Source organism: Pogona vitticeps, chromosome 5 (assembly GCF_051106095.1).
Source record: "Pogona vitticeps strain Pit_001003342236 chromosome 5, PviZW2.1, whole genome shotgun sequence".
Lineage (NCBI taxonomy): Eukaryota > Metazoa > Chordata > Lepidosauria > Squamata > Agamidae > Pogona > Pogona vitticeps.
Genome location: NC_135787.1, coordinates 175,217,049 through 175,239,352, shown reverse-complemented (window position 1 = coordinate 175,239,352; position 22,304 = coordinate 175,217,049). Strand labels below are relative to the sequence as shown.

At 41.4% G+C, this 22,304-nt stretch overlaps 1 protein-coding gene across 5 annotated transcripts in view; it reads right to left on the bottom strand.

The window, feature by feature from the left end:
• DGKI (diacylglycerol kinase iota) overlaps positions 1–22,304 on the bottom strand; it is a 295,355-nt gene that overhangs the window by 58,452 nt on the left and 214,599 nt on the right. For all 5 annotated transcript variants that reach the window (XM_020792200.3, XM_078376256.1, XM_078376255.1 and 2 more), the window contains 5 exons: positions 14,353–14,432; positions 12,796–12,840; positions 4,861–4,930; positions 3,512–3,552; positions 1,057–1,184 (listed from right to left, as the gene is read on the bottom strand). In XM_020792200.3, the coding sequence (XP_020647859.3) occupies positions 1,057–1,184; positions 3,512–3,552; positions 4,861–4,930; positions 12,796–12,840; positions 14,353–14,432 (364 nt within the window). The remainder of the gene's footprint in view (positions 1–1,056; positions 1,185–3,511; positions 3,553–4,860; positions 4,931–12,795; positions 12,841–14,352; positions 14,433–22,304) is intronic.

The following is a 22,304-nucleotide window of genomic DNA, read 5'->3' as shown; positions in this document are numbered from 1 at the left end:
TCAATGAAAGCTCATGTTAAACTATAGCAATTATTTTTTAAAGTGCCACAATGTTGTTGTCTTTTTGGTTTGGTTTGGTTATTGGTTTGCCTTTTTGTCTGATTTGTGTATCTGGAATAAGAGGTACATAAATATCTGGAATCACCAATAGATGAAACATTAGAACTTGTATTTGGTATCTGGCCTGCCAAACAGTGGACATAGGAAAGAACTATGTTTGTGCCACATTTTTTTCTGATGCAATTCATCGGATGCAGTCCATGTGATTACCGGCAGATTGGAATGCATCCCTTCTCTGAAAGAAAAAATGTATACAGAAAAGAGGTTTATGGTGGTTGGGGTGCAGATTGATGGTCGCCCAATCATTATTTGAAAGCCTCCAATGACAGAGAACCAACCACCTGTCAAGACAGTCCATTCCACTGCTGAACAGCTCTAATAGTAAAATAATAGAAGCAACAATAATAATCAGTTGCAGATTTCAGAAGTAACATAATCTGAGCAAAGAAGTACCAGTTGCAGATTTTAGAAATAACATCAAAGCTACAAAAAACTGCAATATTAGGAACAGCATATATGCTACATCGATATTTGACATATACTTAGGCTTTTGGTTAAAACTGGTATCTGTTATATACTACCAGTCAATAATTTTTACAATTTGATTGACTGTGCCTGATATTTTTGAATGATGATGATATGCCGTCAAGTTAATTCCGACTTACAGTTACCCTTTTCAGGGTTTTCCAGGCAGAAAATACTCAGAAGTGGTTTACCATTCCTTTCTTCTGAGGGTGCCCTGAGACTGTGCAGCTTGCCGAAGGCCACAGCGGGGAATCAAACTCTCAGCCTCTGTCTCTGGAGCTGGACACCTAAACTATGGAGCTATCTAGTCAGTTCTTCATAATGTTTAGTCCAAATTTCCTTTCTTCTAAGTTCGATCTATTAGTCTTAGCACTAAGAAGATGGAGCTGTCATATGGAGAAGACCCCAATGAATGTGGACAAAGCCATGTGCAGTTCTTGGAGAATAGTATCCTAGAGAAAGAATCCTTACCCAGAGGCCTGCTCCACTACCAGATCTGGCATTCCGAGAGGTGTCCCTGCTGCCTGAGTTGCCACCAGCTCTGGGTCCAGGATAAAAATCTCGTCCTGCGAAATTTCCGTCACAAAGTGCAAATGTTCCTGCAGCAATGGCATGAAAGCAAAGAGCCACGGATTATGCATTGAACAAAGTACCCTTATCCAGAAGTAAAGACCCATTGAGCAAAATGAGGTGTTCTGACAAATATGTCTTTTTGAGATTTTCAATTATGTCTAGGGAACTGCACTCAGAGCAACCTTCCTCAACTTGGTACCCTCCAAAGGTGTCATTGTATGAACCCCATCACTAGCTACACAGTGATGGTCACAAGTGATGGCACCAAGCTGGGGGAAGGGGCAAAAGGGGTCATCATCAGTGATGCATGAGATCAAAACAAATCCCACCCATTATCCCTCCTTACTGATAAAGAAACACAGCTGCACAAACTTCACACCAGGCATTCCTATTCCCAGCACTTATAAAATGCAGACTTAACCCTGTGCATGATGACTAGGTGTCATTAGCCAATGAACAGAATCCTGCTGGAGAGTCACCCAAGAGAAATTGCAGAAGCTACCAGAGCTAACTAATGGGCTTTTAGTTGCCTGTTGGCTGCATGTCTGGTCACTCACTTCACTGCAAACCCTCCATGCATGCAGCACTTTTCTAGCACCTTATCAATGAGCTAGAGCTAGTCATGGTAACATCTATAATTCCTTGGGCAGATATGTAAATATCCAACTGGATTTTGGTCAGTGAGTCAATAGAGACAAACCTCCAGCTGACCACAATGAATCTAGCAGTTCAGAGGGGATACCCTTAAATCCAATGGATAACACATTGGAACTGGACTCCTCGAAAGAATCTGTCACTTGTTAGTTATGGATTCCTTGTGTGGCCTTGGAGGTCCCCATCTCTCAGGCTCTATTCATATCTATTAAATGAGAGAGGCAACCACCAAGGGGTGCTTGTGGGAATGAAAAGACACTAAAGCATGATTTCCATTAAAACAGCAACCCTGTGCATCCACTGAATTCACTGAGAATCATTTCCAACCATGCAAGCCAAGAATAAAGCTGCACCCATTCTACAGAACTACAGCCAGCAAATAGATGTTGGATACTGCAGTGGATGCACTGATGCAACCGGCTTTTCTTACGTTTCAAAAAGGGGCAAGCACACACAGTTGCTTTGTGCATCACCGCTGCATAGCCACTGAATGATTTTTCAATAATAATAATAATAACAACAAGCCCAGCCAGAACAACTTCCCCCTGTTCGGAAAACTTGCAGAGTTGTTACTCTCAGTTTGATCTGTTTTTAAAGGCTGGTGAATATTTCGTACAGGTCTGTAATATTATCATAATTTGCTGAGTTATCTTATCTTTCACACAGAGGATTAGGATTTTAGGAGGACTGTAAACAGCAAGAGAAGATAAACTCTGAGATTTTCTTTTTAAAATGCAGCTGTCCCGGGCATAACAAGATAAGGGGGGGTGTTGATAAAGGGAACAAGAAGTTGTGGTATTATACATCAAACTCGTTTAAGCCAGAAAGGCAGAGATGATCCATCTGTTCTTTGACTTTGTTTGCCTTGTGCTAATTTACAGAGGGCATTTTGTTTAATTCACTCTCTACTGAATGTACTATCAAATTAAAATTATGCTTCTGAATGAGATAATGCTTTGGAACTGTGCATGTTTTTATTTGCACTTCTACTATTTAACAAGAGGCTCAGGTTCTCAGAGTCAAACTACACAATATATTAAATGGATGTCATGAAGTTTAACATATTGTTAATTGTGAAAGTAAATACTCATAGCATCTATCCAGGCTGGGACGAGGGTGCATAAATGGGAGCGGTTATTAACCTTCACCACATCTGCTTTTAATTTTAAAAATTGCCTCGTACATGAAAAAGATAAATATAAAACTCATTTCTTCCAATAACATTTTTAAAGCTTCTGTGTTGTGGGGGACTTTTTTAAAATGAGATAAAATTCAAATCTCACCCACCCATATAGACTGGTTTCAGTTTGGATTATGGCCACACATGGTCACTGTCAAGTAAAATATTGATCTTACTTATTTAACACACCCTGTACATTTTGTCCTGACAGGTTTGAAGCCCTGAGTCACGTATACATTGTCCACTAGTTTGCATACACACTGCATTCCACAATTCTTAATTTAGCATTTTATGAGAAATCACAGGACAATAACATCACAAACAGTGAAATGCAACACAAATCATCTGCTCCACCCCTATGCAATTATACTGAATTGACCACAGCCAATTTTAAGGCAAGAGGACATAGTGATTTTAAGGCAATAGTACACAGTGGGTGTCATATTATTTTAATTTTGTGCAACTCATATTTTTTAAAAGTGTCTAGAAGAAAAACAACAGAATATTGATGTATGATACCTGAGATCTGTCAATGCGGTAAAAACGATCAGCAGAAGTTGCTGAAAGCAAGCAGGAAAAAATGATATAAGAGAAAAACATGGATAAAACTTGTTGAAAACTTACAAGATCCTTCTTCTCAACTTGTAATAATAAAATTAGTAATCTTCATAATAAAATTACTCCCCACCCATAAGTACATACCGCAAAACCACGGTACCCACGGGTGATTGGTCCCAAGGCCCCCCTGGTGACTGCTGTAAAGCAGCGGTCCCCAACCTCTCTCTCTGCGGCCCGGCCAGGCTCAGGCCACGGACCGAGGACCGACGGTTGGGGACCTCTGCTGTAAAGCATGGCTATAGAAACTATATATATAAAACATAGTCTCTGGTTTCCCCTAGTGCCCAGTTCTGGTAATATACCTTGGAAACACATATTTCTGGGAGGGGGGCTGTTATTTAATATTTTCAGGCAGCAGATAAGTGAAATCATGGGTAACTGATCCCACAGATAAAGTGGTCCTACTGTATACACGTCCAAATCTAGTAACAATGGAATGATGCTTTCCTATTAGAGATCATAGAGATCACACATATAGAGAAGGATACACTGCTGTTAGGACAGTTTCTCTCTACATAGCGCAATATAGAGGTTATTTTTTTCCTGTTATATTAGCAGCTATATGTAATAAACACAAACAGGATTTCTGTCTATATTGGGATCAAGTTCTCAAATATATCCTTAATTTTTTTAATGTAAACATTAGCTTACATCTCAATTAATTAGCAGAAAAGGATGGAATTAAATGATTCCTAACCCACATGAACCTGGTTACTTCTGTTAACTGTCAGAGAGAATATTATCTTTTTATAAATCTGGGATTGGGTTTAAGGAAAGTGGGGTTCTTTTTAAAATTTTATTTATTTAATTTATATATTACTCACTTTGCTTAGAAGGCCACTCTGGCCTTCAAAATCAAACAGAACAAACAGTTGGAACAATTTCTCCTATTCTTAAAACAGCTTCAGTCAGGTTATATCAGGTTTCCTTCCTATGCATACTTGTTTAGGAGTAAACCTATAGAATATAAGACAAGTAAACAAGGATAGCAGCTAAGTTACAGGCTATCTGAATACTGCACCCCCTATATGAACTTTCTTAACTTCTAAGATCTTCAGGGGAGGCTCCTCCCAGTCCCAGTGCCATTACAGCCACATCTGGTGGGAACGTGAGGCCTCCCCTCTGGTCTTCTCCTAGGTTGTGGAATGCCCTACCTCAAGAGGCTGGGAGAAAGGCAGCATAAACATGCAATAAAATAGATAAACTAAACTGGTGTGTTCTTTTGCTGCAAGGATACCATTTATACTTACCATCTAGGAAGCACCATCTAGGAGAAAGTCTCTGAACTGATGATACTCTTGGGAAAGAGCCTTCCTGGTCCTGAATAGGGAGAAGTGAGAAAAAGATCTTTAAACAGCCGTTGTTGTTGTCTTGTACACTGTGCTATTGTTCTAAATTGCCCCTTACATTTGGTACTAAACCTTCCAAAGATATGGAAGGAATATAGGGGGTTTCCATGGACTTCATGGTGTGAAATAGACAATGGGCAACAACTGAAAAGAAAGAAGAATATGGATGAATACTATTACACTACAGCTTAAAATTTTTACTTTTTTGTATTATGATTTCTAGGACCATGACAGTAGTTGTGGTCCTAAAACGTAAAGTTTTCAAGATCTGCAATACACACACTTGGTACTATTAAGAACAAGGAGTCAGAGGATATGTTGTAGGCAACACAGAGGAGATGTGTATTAGGATGTGTCTGAAGGAAGCAAGAGAGTTTGCACCATCACCACTATATGCTTGTTTCAAAGAAAATCTTACTACCTCCACCAGAATCTGGCCATGTTGTAGACATTGATTTTTGTATTTTAGACTCAGAAATGCTAACACTGAATGGATCATGGCAATGTTTACACCCAGCAATATATTCTGAAATGGAGGAACAACAGTTATGGAGACTGGTTATTCTAACATTGCAGGAGTGATGAACCACTTTTATTGTCGATAGAGAGGGGCAAAAACCAAACTATGGCCCAGAAAATCCAATCGTGACCCAGTCTGGGGGTCCCATTTTGCCAAAGCAAAATGAAACACCAAACGTCTTTCCCCTTGGTGCTTCATTTTGTTTCAGCAAAATGGGATGTTCGACCACCCCTTTGTGATGCCCCCATTGCCTTCCTACCTGCTCCTGCCACTGCCGCCTCCTTCTTCCACCACCACCATTCTCAGAGGCAATGGGTCCAGCTCTGGGAAGGGAAGCCAGGCTTACTGCCTCTGAGGATGGCAGAAGAAGAGGAGGAGGCAGTGGCGAAGGTGGCAGCAGGAGCAAGTACAGAGGCAACAGGGGCAGTGGCAAAGGGGCAGGTGGACAGCACAGGAGGCGGAGGGAAGAAACTGGTAGGAGTTGTTTTTTCCATTCCATTTTTCCAGAGCTTTGTTTTTCCAGGTGTTCGTGGTTAGGCATGAATAATGAACCATAATGAACCACCATTTTTCTGGTCCATGATCATCTCTAACTAGGAACTTTAATGGAGCTCTCAAAGGTGCTGAATTTGTTTGAGGGGAAATATTCAGAACCTTGGATAGCTTCTGTGGAAGTTCTGACTAAACTCTGAAGCTGATTCATCACCACCACTGCCTGTTATATTGGAGTCAGAAGCCTCCACTGTTACTGACTGTAGTCAACGCTAAAAGGCACCTTGAAGGAGATAGAGAGGATGTATTTTTGTATTCTGGCGGAAACTGAAGTGCATTGCCTGTCAGTCAGGGAAGACAACACTGCGCTTGATGGACCAGTGATCTGATGGTGTAAGGCAGCTTCCAATGTTCCTTGCGACTGAGATCTCACACCACACTGCAGAGCTTCAAAAGGATCACTTTTCAAAGATGGCATCTCACATGTTCAGGTGTTTGCAGGTGAGTGATGGATATGCACACCTGAATGATCACGCAAGGTGGATTCACAGAGCTGAAAAATTGCCCCTGGCATCAAATCATTGAGCAAGCCCAGCACCTCCACATTCATAATCATAAGCAGAAACTCCTATCTTTCAAGACATGCTATGCACTGATGGGCACCCATGGCCACAGTAAAGTGTACTGAGCTTGGCAAAATTGGAGGCTAATTTTTTTGAAACAAGAAGACTTCAATCAGAGAACTATTGATATGTTTTTTAAAGTTAACGATTGATTAAACTAAAGAAGGAGTCTCTACAAGGAGCCTTCTAGATCCAAATCCCATCCACCCTAACTAAAATGCCCAGTGGGCCGAGATTATAGGAAGTGCAGTCCAAAACATTTAGTAGGTGCTGTGTATCATATCTTTGGATGAAGCTGTTGTGAAGCTACATGAGAAAACTACACACAAGATAAACTGTCTCACACGCAGCCAACTACCAATGCCACTGTTCAGATCCCCGATCTTACCCAGCAGAACAGATGCTCAGTTTTAATGTATGCCATCTCTAAAATACATACTGAGAAATGTGTATAAAATGTGGAACACTAGATTATCTGACGCATGGGTTTTAAAACTCCAGCAATCAGTACCGCCCACTAATGAAAGGCTTTAACTGAGCTAGCCATAAGCATCAGACTGTGAAGAAAGATAGCGCAGCAGGGCCAAAAAAATTGTAACTGAAGAGCAAATACCATCTGGACTGTGGTAGGCTCCAAAAATTGTTGTGTTCTTGGCACAGCCAATTATTTGTGGTGTGTAGCAAGCCAGCATTTCCTCCCTAGGCATTTTTTATGATCAAAGCAATCAGGTCTTAATCTGGTGATTGAAGAATTTCATCTCCAATCTCTTGCACCATCAAGAAGGTGGTTTTGTGCTGGTGACATAAGTTTTCTACAGGTGCTTAACAGCTTTTTGTTGGCCCCTTGAGAACCTGTGTGTCGCTTCTTATTCCCTTCTGTCTCCAGACTTGATTAAAGCCATCAATCCTATCACCCATTTCCCTCCTTTATTCTGTACGCCTCCAGAAACATATGTTCTGAATCCTGACACCTTACATAGACAACCATGAGATTCAAAAATATGGTTATTTTAGAAGGAATGTTGTACTTAATGCTGGCTTTGCAGATGTGATTCCTGTCATACAATCTTGAACCTGCTTCCCACACCAGGATTAAATAAAGAATTATGCCTCGGGCATATTGTTTTGCATTCCTCCACTTCCCTAAAAGCTCTGTTTCTGAGAAATTATTTCCTTTGCCTGAGAGAGAGTGCTTGGAATTATCATGTCTTTGTAATACCTGTTCATTTAGAAATGTAAAAATTGATCATTGTGATACTGCAGTTGCTTTAAACTTAGCTAATGAGCACCAGCAGGATGGTAACCAAAGGAAGAAACAAAAAGGCATCAGCATGCTTGAGGGAACCTGAAGGTTTTTCAGATGTCCCAAAATTCTTTTGGGAGTGGGGAGAACTTAAGCAAACTACTCTGTTCCTCTATTGCCAAAAACATGTTCAGTAATCACAGCACCTCTAAAAAAATCAGTGCTGTTGAGCATTTCAACTAGTCTTCAAAATTCATCAGCCAATAAATTATTCTTTTCTCCTGCACTAATTTTCTCATTTGTTTTACCATGAATTATGATCTGTAACGATGTGTACTTCTTATTTCTCCTCCTGTGATGGATAGATCCCAGCATTCAGCATTTTATGTGTGGTATGATGTTTGGTCATTACACAATCATCTTCATACTTCTTTGCTGGTCATCCTCTCAAGCCAAGAAATTCTTCATGTGCTGGGATAGATCTGTGTTAGAGACAGGGGTATTCCTAAAGGTAAAGGTAAAGGTTCCCCTTGACAATTTTTGTCCAGTTGTGTTCGACTCTAGGGGGCGGTGCTCATCCCTGTTTCCAAGCCATAGAGCCAGCGTTTTGTCTGAAGACTATCTTCCGTGGTCACGTGGCCAGTGCAACTTAAACACGGAACGCTGTTACCTTCCAACCGAGGTGGTCCCTATTTATCTACTCGCATTTTTACATGCTTTCGAACCGCTAGGTTGGCGGGAGCTGGGACAAGCGACGGGCGCTCACTCCGTTGCGTGGATTCGATCTTACGACTGCTTGGTCTTCTGACCCTGCAGCACAGGCTTCTGCGGTTTAGCCCGCAGGTATTCCTATTCGTATACAAATACGAATATCTCCATGCAGCTGGAGTTAACAAGGATCTGCCCGCTGGGGCTGGACAGACCACTTACATGTCCAGCAGCAGCCTCACTCATCCTTCCAGTCAGTCCCAGAGCCCCTGGCTAGCTACTCCAGGCAAAGGGAAGACGAGTCTCCCTGCACGGCTTCCGAGTCACCAGCCAAGCAGGAAGAGGGTGGGGCTCTGGGAGTGATTGGAAGGATGAGCGAGGCTGCCGCCAGCAGAGGCATGAGTGGGCGGACCCACCCCAGGGGGCGGACCCTCATTGACTCCAGTTCTGCGGGGTTATTCGTATACAAATATGAATATCCCCATCTCTAATCTGTATATCAAAGTTTTATATCTCTGTCATGGTATACTATATTAAGATTGCCATACAGTAGAACTGAAATATGTAGCATTATGCACTGCACATTCTCAAAATCAATTTGAATTTATATATTATCTTATACGAGCTGCTCTGGGTCATCTTTGTTCTGATTTTCTATGGCTATAATCCTTCAGCCAAGCCGTTCATTGTTACTGTTGTTGTTTTGTGCCATCAGGCCACTTCCAACTTGCAACAACTTTATGAATGAATGATCTCCAAGATATGTATTCACGAAGACAGGATCTCCAAGATATCCTGTCTTCAACTGCATTGCTCACCACTTGTAAACCCAAGCTCATGGCTCCCTTTAGAGCAGGGGTCTCAAACATGCGGCCCGGGGGCCATTTGCAGCCCCCTAGATGATAGTTTGTGGCCCTCGCCTTGCCTGCCCCCCCAAAGCACCCATACACCCTCTGCTGTCAAGAGTAAAAAAAAAAAGCCTTGCCTCGCTCGCCAGCTCTCTCCCAAGACAGCACCTCTTGCACCCTCCATCCAGAACTGCAGCCTGCCAGCCAGCCCACCTGTCTGTCGGCTAAGGAAACTCCTAGGCGGCTTCCTCGGGTTCTTGTTCCGCTTGGCGGAAAATCTGATGCAGCCCAGCCTCACCCAGACTCTGCCTCTAGCGGCCCCAAGGTACATTGAGTTTAAAACCCCTGCTTTAGAGAGTCCATTCATCTTGCATTTGGTTTTCCTCTTTTCCTGCGTCCTTCAACCTTTCCCAGCATTCCTGTCTTTTCCAGAGAATCCTGTCTTCTTGTGATGTCCCCAAAATAGGACGGCCTTAGTTTGTCGTTGTTTCTAGTAACAAGGAAATTTCATTTAATTTTGAGGATGTGAAAAATGTGCCGAAAAAGTGCACATTTTTTCCCAAGACTGACTCCTACCATCTCGCAGCAAACAGAACAACTGTTTACATTTCTCTTTTAATGAACAAAGAGGCAGCATGTCATATTTGCACCCCAGTCTATGTTGAAGATCCTGGGGATCTTGTGGTGAGGTGATGTCATCACCACACAGGGGAAAGAATTAAGGAGAAAACTCAATGTGTATTCTATAACTGAAAGTAAGAAAAAGTAAAATAGAAAGTCCCTACGTTAGGAGCAAATGATCTCTAGAGGTCCAGGGGCCTTGCAGGGCCATCTCAATTACTGAGCTATCCAGCCAGCCATGCAAGGATGGATGTCCATACATTAAATATATAAAAACAGCAATCAGGCTGAAAAAGGAAAGGAACACAAACTGGCATCAGTTGACAAAGTTTCTCATTTGCAGCTCGGTTCACACAAGAATGGTTTCTGCTGACTCTTCCCATTCCAAACTGCAGGAAACCCAAGAGACAAATGTGTTCTGTTTCTAAGCTCTAAAAGTGCCCCTGGTACCTTATTAGTGAGACATGGAGATGGTTTACTGTTTACTAAATGACTTGTGAGCCAAATGACTTGAGAGCTATTGTCCTCTTGCATGCTTTCACATTCCATAATTTATGCACAATTGATCACAGCCTTGTGGGAAAATCCTCACATTAACCCCAGCAAGGCACTTGTAGAGAATGTATAACTATCTGAGCAATCCGAAAGAACCAGTAGAACTGAAAAGGGGAGTTTCATTCAGAATGAAGCATCATGAAGTATTTATGGTAGATGAAAAGCTTCAAAGAAGCTTGCTAGCAGAAAGTGATGGCTAATTCACAAATATCTGTAGCCGACAGCTGTGACAAAGCCAATGATCCATAAGGAAGACAGAGGTGGAAAATGAGAAAAATGGCCAATGTCAAGCGATGTTGTCCGTGCAGGATTCATTTCTGGACTTTGAAGTGTGAGTCTTAGGTACTCTTAGATACCTCTTTCAAATATATGATTCTCAAATGTTTTCTTCTTGGTTTTAACCTGAGTTGGATGGGAAAGAAATCCTTATACCTATCTGGTCCCCACAATTTTCCCCTTCACATTAGCCCAGAGTCCCATCTTCAGATTTCAGACTGGTCACATTTATTCAGCTGGCCCAGAAGTAAGCTAGCGAAGCTGTTTCCTGAAACACCTTGTCAGTCTCCACACATCTTCCCTTCTGCTCAGCTAGCCACAGTGAACCATCAAGGTTTACACAGGGTGTGTTCAGTTACTCACCCAAATACCTTAGAAATAAGATGAGCTGTTTTCCAATATTGTGAGATCAGAGCAAGGGGAAGTACAGTTCTTTAAAAGTAAAGTAGAGTGTTTGGACTAAAACTGAGACTAACTATGCAACACAATGGTCAAACTCCTGGAGCATACATGACACCTACAGAAGGGTGATGATATCAGCAGCAGCAGGGATATTTTCAGAAACTCAAGAGTTACTCCCTCTGTCCTGGTGATACAGGTTACATGAGAGTCCCCCTGTTGATGACGCTATCATTCTTCTGCAGGCACAGTTTACAGAACAGGATTTCGACCAGTATTATAATATTATTCTATGGAATTCTGGGGAGATTATCTATTCCTATCAGATGCTGCTGAGGTGCTGAACAACCTCAACTATTAATTCTTTTCTTTTCTTTATTCTTTCCTGGAGCAACTAGGAGTAAAATAAACAGAGATCTTGGATACAATCCCAGCTAATCTTCAAAATTTGAGCCATAATTCCCCACGAGAAATGTAGAAGCCATGGGGGAAAGGAAAAGGAATTTTTTAAAAAAAAAACTGCCCTCATCAATGTTATACTTTAGTAAAATATACATTTTCAGCATCTACTTGAGCCTGTGTATGTGTTTCAGCGTGTGGTGGAGAGTGGTTCTTAAGACACGTAATGGTAATGACAGGAGATCATCCTTTAAGGCAAAACCAGCTACAAGACAAATTCCAAAATTCTAGATTTTGAATGCATTCTAGAACTTCTTCAGGGGATCTTGTGCACTGATCAATAAATACTATTTAAGAGGGGGGGGTCTAAGACAGCTTGACTTAACAGTCCCAACAACCCGGATGAATACAGCACCATTTTCTTTTTCCCACAGAATGTACTAGGCAACCTAACTCCCATATCAGCACATCTATTCTTATCAGAGATGTCCCTACCATTAGGCAGCGTGTCATGAAAGGGGGAAAAAACCTGTCTATTGAATTTATTTACTTCCACTTTTAAAAGTATTTTCTTAGCACGTCTCAGCCATTGAGGGCATTACACAACAGCAAGAAGACAAAATATACCGTAAAACAGATATAGGGTCATTTTCACCAGCCGAATTTAAAAGTCACTGTTCTTTAAAATTGGATCAAGGATGCCATAAATGCCAGCTTTAAAAGCAATTTTAGACAACAAGAGTGATATGAAACCATTTTGGCTGCTGGACAAAAAAAAATCATCAGGCACCCTGACTTTCCTTGAGAGGAAATTATGAGCTTTGTGGCATCATATTTTAGAGGGAATTCTAGATAGTGAACAGTATCCAATTCTTTGGAACCACCCTTCCAGCTGTTTGACTGCTGAAAGCTTGCCTAGATAAAAAAATTATTTGCCTACAGACAAAAAACAAAACAAAACAAAACAAAAACAGGAGAGAAGGCAGCAGCATAACTTCCCTTGTCATGGAGCTCCACAGCGAGTTTTTATTGAATTGCCAAGGGTCAGCCATAGGTAAAAGGAATGCAGCCAGTAGAAATACTGGTGCAGTTCAGCCTGGATAAGCCGTTTCTGTGTTGTTTTAGAAAGAAAAGAGATAAGAGATGTTTTACCTGGTAATGGACTCTCTGTGTATTTGAAGATACGGACTGTAAATCCTAGAGAAGGAAAGCCCAATGGAAACAGTGATGAATCCAGAACCTGTTTCAATCTCCTTCCCATCCAAATCATCCCTGCTAATTTACTCAGCACCAAACGTCTTGATAATTATTACTCAGAAACATCATGACATAATCCAAAGCAATGATACTTTTCTGCCAAACAAAATAGTTCTCTTAATAACATGCAAAGATTCTTCCACATATCGGTGACCGACAAATAGTTTTATCTGAAACATGATCTGATATTTTCTTACTGCTCCTGAGGCAGCTGCCAGAGAAAGAAAGATATGGCTTGATTTCTGAAGTGAGTGATACTGGGACACAAACTTACCTAGGGGTCATATCCTCCCACTCTAATTCTAGCTTAGGCACTCAATTTTGACACAAGCATTCTCTATACATGATGTGTATGTCCAAGATGTTAAGGCCCTGTTTGCCTTTATAAACAGCAAGAGCTATCTCTCTATCTGTGGCTGCTGATTTCTCACTAGCTAAGCTGGCTACCAAAATGACATTTGGATATCTTCAGACAGTGTAAAATACTTTGCGGTTAGACTTGCCAGATGTTGCTAATTTCTTTCGAATCTGCGCCATTTTCCCTTAATGGTCTGTTTCTTACTCCAAGATCACCTCGGCATTCTATGGCATCATGGCTCCATTATCAAGAAGCAGACAACATAAGCTCAGTATGACAGCCAACTAATTGATTGATTTAGATTCTCGGGCTGAATTCCTGCTGCTTAGTGTAGTAAGCCACAACTGGAGTAGGCTTATTGAATCAATGGAACTTGTGGAGAAGTTGACTGAACAAATCCCCAGTGATCTAATGGGCCTACTTTAGTGCAATCTACTACTATAAGCAACAGGATTTCAGCCATAGTATTGCAGTGCTAGAAGGGACCCCATAGTTTACTGAGTCCAAGCCCTTTTCAAAACAAGAAATCTACAGCTAAATTATTTTTGAGAGATGGCCATCCAACCATCATACAAACATTTCCAGTGAAGGAGAGTACACCATCTTCTAAGTTAATTCATTCCTATTACTGAAGAGCTTTTACCATTAGGAAGTTCTTCCTAGTGTTCAGTCAAATTTTCCTACTTACAGTTTTAATCTATTATATCCCTGGAGCTGCAAAAAGCAAGCTTGCTCCATCTTCCACATGACAGTTCTGTATCCTTTCTCTGCCTTGTCTTTTCCACAGAACATACCCAGCTTCCTTAACCACTCCTAACAGGACTTGGCTTCCAGACTCTTCACTATCTTGGTTGCCTTCTTCAAATGCCTTACATTCTAGATTATTGATACTCTCCTTAAACTGTGATGTCGATTTATTCATTCATTCATGTTTATTCTAGAAGCCGATGATATCAGGTGAGACGGGGTGGCACACAAATAAAAAGCAGAAGGAGATTGAAAGACTGAGTATGTCACAAAACAATGACACTTGTCATGTGTGAGTTTATGGAGATATTCTGTGCTTATGATCAACATCACTGATAGCAGCTCACCTCTTCCAGGCGATCCACATAGATACGACATGTCTCCAGGTCACAGTCTCCTCGGACAACTATAATTCCCAAAGGAATAGCTACAAGAATAATAAATAAGTGTCATAATCAAACTATGAATGCAAGAAAGGTAGTATTTCTTACTTATATGCAATTTCAGTTCATCTTAGATACTTCAACGCCACACATTAGAAGTGAGTCCCATTGACTTCAGGGGTCTTGCTCCCAGAATAGTGTATATTGCAAGAATAGGCATAATGCAACCTATAGCCTGCATGCTCCCTCCACCTTTTTTTTAGCCCCCATACTGCCAATAGAAATACACACACATATATAGACAAAATTACATGCAAAGAAAAGCGCAGGTCCTCCTTTGAAACCAAGCACAGTAGTCCCCCTGCACCACATTTTGCTTCCTGAAAGGAAATATTCTGTGACATTGACATTCTCAGAAATCCACGCCCAGTTTCACTGAGTTCACGTGGCCCATGTCAGAAGGCAAAAAGTAGCCTTGGGACCCCTAGAGGTTTCTCAGCCTGGTGGGTAAGCTTGCAGCAGAAGTTTGCAACCCAAATAATGTCAGCCCTTGAGTGTCCCTCTCAAATAAGGTTACCCTGCCACAATTAGTAATGATATCAGGAGTAGGGATGGGCCCAAAAGCCCTGCTCTTTGCTCCAATACAGGACATACACATTCAGGCTGTCACAATCTGTGCCCTTCTGGAGACACTGCAATGCAGTTATTGTGCAGGTCCCTGGCAGTGTCTGTGCACTTTCTCTGCAAAGACCCCATTCCTATGAATAGGGATGTCCAAAGGGCAAGGCCAGGTCATAGACTGAATGGTGCAGGTAGAACAGAAGGGCACTAGTGTCAGTTTGCAGACCAGGGTGATATATTTTGTTTCTTCTATTTTGTATTTCTCCCTTTTTCTACCTCCCAGAAAGCCCCCGTTGGTTTCCTGAGGCACCCACTGGGAAGGGAGTATAAGAGGTACCTTATGATGGCAACTGGCAGAGTCGTCTTGCATTCTTTCTTAAAAGAGTTATAGAAAGAGTCTGCATTTTCACACTTTTCGTCTTTACTCTCCCTCCCACTCTTTCTGTTCCCTAAAATTACAGTCCTGCAGCCACTAGATCTTCATGATTTAATCAATGACCCTGCCACAAAAAAGGCAAGGGTAGTTCGATTCTAAGGTAAAGTGCTTACTCTTTTTCACCTTTCTAGTTTTTCTTTCTCTTTCCCCATTTCTTAGCACATTTCATGAGTGTGTCAGATTTCATGCAAGAGATCCATGGGGGTGGCACTCCACTTTATTAATGCCTTTGGGCTCTTCATTCATTGCAGAAACACACAAATAACCCTGATTCCATTGTTTTTTGCACAAGCTTCTGAAGATAATGCACAGCCCTAATCAGGAGATGTTCTCTTCTTCTCAGCTATGGTAAAAACACAGCCCTCATCAGCACATCTATGGACAGGAGGTTAGTTTAAGGACTATAAGGCACGGCTTTGTCTGTTAATTCTCAATAGGGCTGCATACAGGACTTAGGGGGGAAAAACCCTAATTACTAACCAAATGGACCTGATTCATACTAATTTGAATGAGGATTCATCCAAAGCAGAATGGCTAGTTTCACTTCCAGTTCAGCTGAAAAGAATTTATAAGTCAGTTTTTATCTGAGCACAAACTGAACTGGCTTGGACACAAATTCATTCAGCCTTTTTCTTTTAAAACAACAAATTTTGAAATCTGTCAGTTTTATGTGATCTGTCATGTCTCCAAATTCCATGAGCATCCGTGCAAAACATTGCAACAGCAAAAAGAAAGATATGTTGGTTTTCCAATGAAAGTCAATCGTAGGCTTATACATCAGTTTGTATCCTGGGTACAAATAGCTCTAGATGGAACTGGGATTTATATGGGAACCCCTTGATGGGCCTTCAGAAGTGAAATGGGGGAATCATGCCCTGCCCTGCTTGTCGCTGTGTGCTCTGTTGGCCAGCTGTCTCCGTCTGCCTAACAGTAGGACTGGTACTCTCCCTGCTTTGCTTGCTACTGAAGAAAGAACAAGGGATGAGCTATGGTGGAAGCAGAACTAGGTTCTCTTTGAGGGCCACAACAGAAACATTGCCCTTGAAGAAATCATTCAGTATTATAAAATATTTTCAAAAATAGTCTCCCACTTCAAACTCTATTTGGTTTAAGATTTGGAAGACCGATCACGCTCAGTTTGAAGGGACAATTCATGCAATACTCCTTGGTTGCATTTGGTGCCCTTAAGCAATAATAATAAGAGTTCAGACACCAACGCAAAAAAAAAAAAAACTATTTATTTATTTATTTATTTATTTTATTTATATCCCGCCTATCTGGTCACAGAAGGACCACTATTTTAATTTGCTTCCTTGGATAGATAAAAATCTGCTTGCTTTCTGTAATTTCTAGGTTTGCTTTGCCTCCTTTTTTTAAAACAAAGCTGTTCAAATATACAACCAAAAATATATGAAAGAATGTCCAGTTTTGCCACTCCCTCATTAGTAACTGTTCATATGCTGTTCTCTGTCTCTCCAAAACAATAACCTGTACACCACAACTGATAAAAAATCTGTGTGCTTTCAGAGGAAACCAGAACGTTTAGAGAATATGTTCATACATTCTCATGCTCCTCTCCTGTACCTTGGTGCTATGTGAGACATTTAATGTGTATCTCTACAATTGCCAACTCCCAGTGAGTTTCTATAGCCAAGCACAGATTTCAACCCAGGTCTCCTGCATCCTAGTGTGTCACTCTGTCCAGTGCAACACACTGGCTCTGTGATGTTAGGCAACCTACAAATTCCCATAGAACTATTCCATAATAAAATAATAATAATAATGTGCTGTCAAGTCAATTCTGACTTATGGTGACCCTTTTCAGGGTTTTCTATACTCAGAAATGATTTACCATTCCCTTCTTTTAGGGGTTATGCAGCTTGCACAAGGCCACACAGGCTGGCTCTACTTGTGGGAGGCACAGCAGGGAATTGAACTCCCAACCTCTGGCTCTTCGGCCAGATACCTAATGCAGCCAGCAAAGAACTATTAAAGGCAGAATATTAAAGCAGTGCAATCATTAAACAAAGACGTGTGTTCTCTTTCTTCCCCCATGCGGTCATCCCACAATAGAAGCAGGGAAATACTGAACATAATATCATGCCTAATTTTATTTGGTTAATTTCCCCCCTATAAGAAACGAAACCAAATTCATAAAGTCCACAAAGTTCTCCATAATGGAAAATAGAGATTAATAAAATGTGCATGTGGGAACCGGCATATTTACTGAGGCAGAGAAGATGGTCTTCCATTTTTTATAAAACAGCTATACTGTTCACTTTTTACAGGAGGAATTTGATTTCCCTTAGCAGTGCCTCCATGGAGCAAACTGGATTAAGTTACTTTCCCTCTTATTATTTATTAGCTACATATGTATACCCTACCTTTCTTCCAGTGAGTTCTAGGCAGCAAACATGACTTTCTACCTCCTTTCCAGCGTCAACTAGCCCAATGCCATTCAATTTGTTTCACGATGAATTGGATTCAAACCCAGATTCCCCCACTCTAGTCTAGCACTCTAATCATTGCACCCCTGGCTTTATACTTGCTTATCACTGCAAGAGCACACACCTTATAAAACTATTGTTTAGAGAGTACATCGCTTGCTGAGTTCCATAAAGGGAAATAAAAACTGACTATATAAAATAAACTAACCAAATATGAGAAAGATGCTTGTTCTCTTCAAAGACCAGTATGGCATCATTTAATTGCACAAAAGGTTTTCAGAAATGAGTTGTCTACCTCTGGAGAAGCCAAGATTAATCTCCCCCAAACAGCGTGCATGACGAGTTGTTAGACACGGCAGAGAAAAAATTCAATTTTAGATGAGGCCACTGATAGAATCAACTTGGTATTTCAAGCAAACAAGACGAGCTACATTTATTTACTCTGAGCCTAGATGATCCAGGTTATTACGCAGATGTCAGAGCATTTGATGCTCCATCATGAAGACATGTCTCAGACAAAAATCTTAATAACTTTCCTGCAGTACTCCCAAAGTGATAAATAAATGGTTCATTCTTAAACTGGTTTCCATGTTTTTATTCTGTCATTTATTGTTTACTTGTGCATGATGGATTTTTTTAAAAGAACATTAAAAAGCAATCATGGCCCTTCACGACTGACCCAGAATCTTCTGTTGCTGGATCGAAAGGACAAGACTTAGCATCCTACCTCTGCCACTGTACAAATGGATGCTGATGGGAGAAAGAGGTGGATCGTAGTTAGTGCTGGTGATGTGATAGCCTCCTGTGCCACACTTGAATACAACAAGCACTTTGTGCTCTCAGGGTAGGCCACACAACACACACAACCCTGTTCTCCAGCAAGTTCTACATTACCTTTTCCCCCAGCCAAATTGGAATGCTGAGTTTCAAAAGAAGGCAATGAGTATGTGTGAATGTAGATTAACGGTGGTCCTTTGTTTGAGGAGTTGGGAGAGAAAATATTGGGGTGGACTTTGAAACCAAATCTTCAGTGGGCATTTGGAGCTTGCATTTTTGAACTCATCTTTAAGGAAATATACTTGGCACAGACCTTTGCCCAGATTTCTGAGACTCTCGTATATATTTTTTTTCTGCCTTATGCACAATGTATGGCCTGATGAGAACTGGCTTAGGTTGAAACATAGCTTTTTGTCAATTTTTTTTAGTGGGCCAATAAAGGTATCAAAGGTTCGTTGGCTTTTTCATAATTGGAGTGTGGCTCTGTTTCAACACTAAATGTGTAGAGGTTGCAAAAGTTTGCTCCTGGAAGGGTGCAAAATGGCTGCCAGTGTATGTTGGTAGAACAATATTAAAATAAACCACCCTTCCTAAGCATGAATACTACTTTTGAGTCTCTGGGAAAATCTTTCTTAAATGGGAAAATGCAAAGAATAAGAACAGGTCACAGAACAAATGGTACAACTATAGGAGGACAGAAGGGCTTGCATCCAGGGCAACTGTGATCTGCAGAGCTAGCTGCTCTGTTTCATCTTTCCCTTTCCCTTTCCCTTTTGCCAGGAGAAAACACAACAGTTTCTTAAGGAAGCCACAAGGAAGGGAGTGAGGCACTGAGTTGAAAAGGGCAATTTAGTATGTTCATCTTTGATTTTTTTTTTTCCTTAAAAGAGCACTGCATAGATCTCTTTCTTCATGCCACTTGGAATTTCATCTCTGTCTACTCGCTTTCTCAGTCCTCTCTTCTCCTGTCCATTTGAACAACAAGGATTAATAATCTTAGAAGTGCAAAGCTGGAAGGGACCCGATGGTTCATCAAGTCCATCCCTTGTCAAGAAGTCACAGTAGGGAATTGAACGCCTAACCTCAGACTCCACAGCCAGATATTTAAATCATTGAGCTATCCAGCAGTTGTTATTCCAGAAGAAAAAAAACTAGTTTACTTCTGTTGAAAAAAAAGATGGAAGAAATCTTCCAGTATGATCTTTACAGTTTCCATCTTTTCTCCCTGCCCTGCTTCATTTTCTTTCTCTTCTCTGCATCCGAAATTAGTAGTAATGCAGGAGCCTACATAGGCTCCTCCCCTAAAAACCCTTACTTTTTGGGAATTTTAAATACTATCTAACCTAAGAAATCTGTAGGGTCTACTAACCTGTCCCATATATGCCTCTTCCATCTCACAGTCACCCCAGAAATGCACAAATAGCTGTGATTTTGTTTGTATCTCCATACTTGTCAAAGGACAATTGCCCCAAGTCTATCTATTTTAACACACCCACATCGAGAGAGAGAGAGGCATATGCACACAAACACAGAGACACATTTCCTCCTTACCCTAGTAATTATCTTCATTAAAATATTCAGCATGAGCTGAAGCCTTCTGATTTCCAATTGAAAGTAGTTATAACAAGATGTATTGTTACACAAACCCATATTCTCAAGACACCTTTATTGTTCAATTCTGGGTAAGAAGTGAGCAGGGACATCTAAACCAAATAACCATATTTCTGCAGGAACTTAAGCAAACCAATTAGAAGATTTTCTACTGCGTAATTATCAGGGAATCCTGTATGTATGTGGATGTTGAAGCTTTGTTACATAACAAACAGCCGTCCTTGTAAATGAATATGAATAATGAGGCAGATGCCTGAATAAGACTCAATCAAAGTGTTATCATAAGCACCTGCTTTGTGCATTGATTAATGACTCGGTGTGTGTCACTAAGGAAAGGGACTTCATTTTAAAGTGTTGTCACCAAGAACGTTACAAGTTCGGCTGACCTCTTCCATCAACCTCTTTGTCATTAATTGTATGAGACTGTTCATTATTGTTGTGCTTTCTTCAGAAATTATGTATTGTTTTTCTCAGTGGAAAAGCAAGGATTTTTAGGCTAATGAGGTTTTTATCCAAGTTTCAGTGAAATTAATGGGAATTTTCTCATCAACTACAGGGATGGTTCCATTAGTTCCATTTCTCAGTGACTACTGTATTATTCCATTGATATTAATCACATTTCAAACTACAAGAGAATGTGTAGTTCAGCACTTTGTGTAGCAGATTACACAACAAGTCTGCAGGTAGGGCATGACGCAATATCCACATGACACTGCTAACCCTGAGTATCTGGTACTTGCCAGGTACTTGCACTTGTTTTGAAAAGAGGGATTGCTACTTTTATCTGTCATAACCAACAGATGCCACTACACCAGTCCCAACCTTGGGTCCACAGACATTCTTGGACTGTAACTTCCAGAAGCCTTTACCACTAGTTGTGCTGGCAAGGGCTTCTGGGAGTTGCAGTCCAAGAACTGCCAAGGATGGGAACCACTGCAGTAAACCATACATAGCACTTTGTTGTCCTACTTGTCCATCTGGGTGGGGTCATCAGGGGGTGTGGAGCATTATGTCATCAATATGCTGATGACACCCAGCTCTACATCACCTTTTCACCAACTGCAAGTGATACCGTCCTGTCCCTCCAGCGCTGCCTGGCGGCCATACTGCAATGGATGCAGGAGAACGGGCTGAGGCTGAACCCGGATAAGACGGAAGTTCTGAGGGTGGGTGGCCCTGTGGATGGTGGCTTGGGAAACTCCCTCATGTTTGGGGGGGGTGGCCCTGGCCACAAAGAGTGGGGTCCGCAGCCTGGGGGTACACCTGGACCCGATGCTCACCATGGAAACGCAGGTAATCCGCACCGCCTTTTTCCACCTTTGGTGGATTGCCCTGCTGTGACCTTACCTAGACATGGGGGTGCTCACTACCTTAGTACATGCGCTCGTAATCTCTAGATTAGACTACTGTAACACGCTCTACGTGGGGCTCCCTTTGAAGCTGATGCGGAAACTTCAGGTGATGAAGAATGTGGCGGCCAGACTCCTTATTGGAGTGAGAAAATACCAACATATCTCTCCTACTCTGGCCATGCTGCACTGGCTGCCCATCCGTTTCCGCATTGACTTCAAAGTGTTAATGCTTACATATGCCCGAAACGGTTTAGGACCCTGATACTTGGCGGAAGGCCTGCTCCCACCTAGATCTACTCGGATCACCCGCATGAGCCAGGAGGTGAGGCTGAGGAGCCTAACGCCGAGGGAGGCCCAGAAGGAAAGGACATGAAACCAGGCCTTCTCAGCGGTGGCTCCTCGCCTCTGGAATAACCTTCCTCCGGTGATTCGTGCGGCCCCTACACTGGGCACTTTAAGAGTCAACTAAAAACATGGTTGTATGTTCAGGCCTTCCCTCCTGTCAATATTTAATTCTTTCTTTATTTTTTCTTTCATTTATTATTTGTTTTATTATTGTATGTGTTATGGACTGTTTTTAAAATCCTTATGTTTTATCGTATACACCTTATTGGAAGCTGCCCAGAGTGGTCGACCAGACCAGATGGGCGGAATATAAATCAAATAAATAAA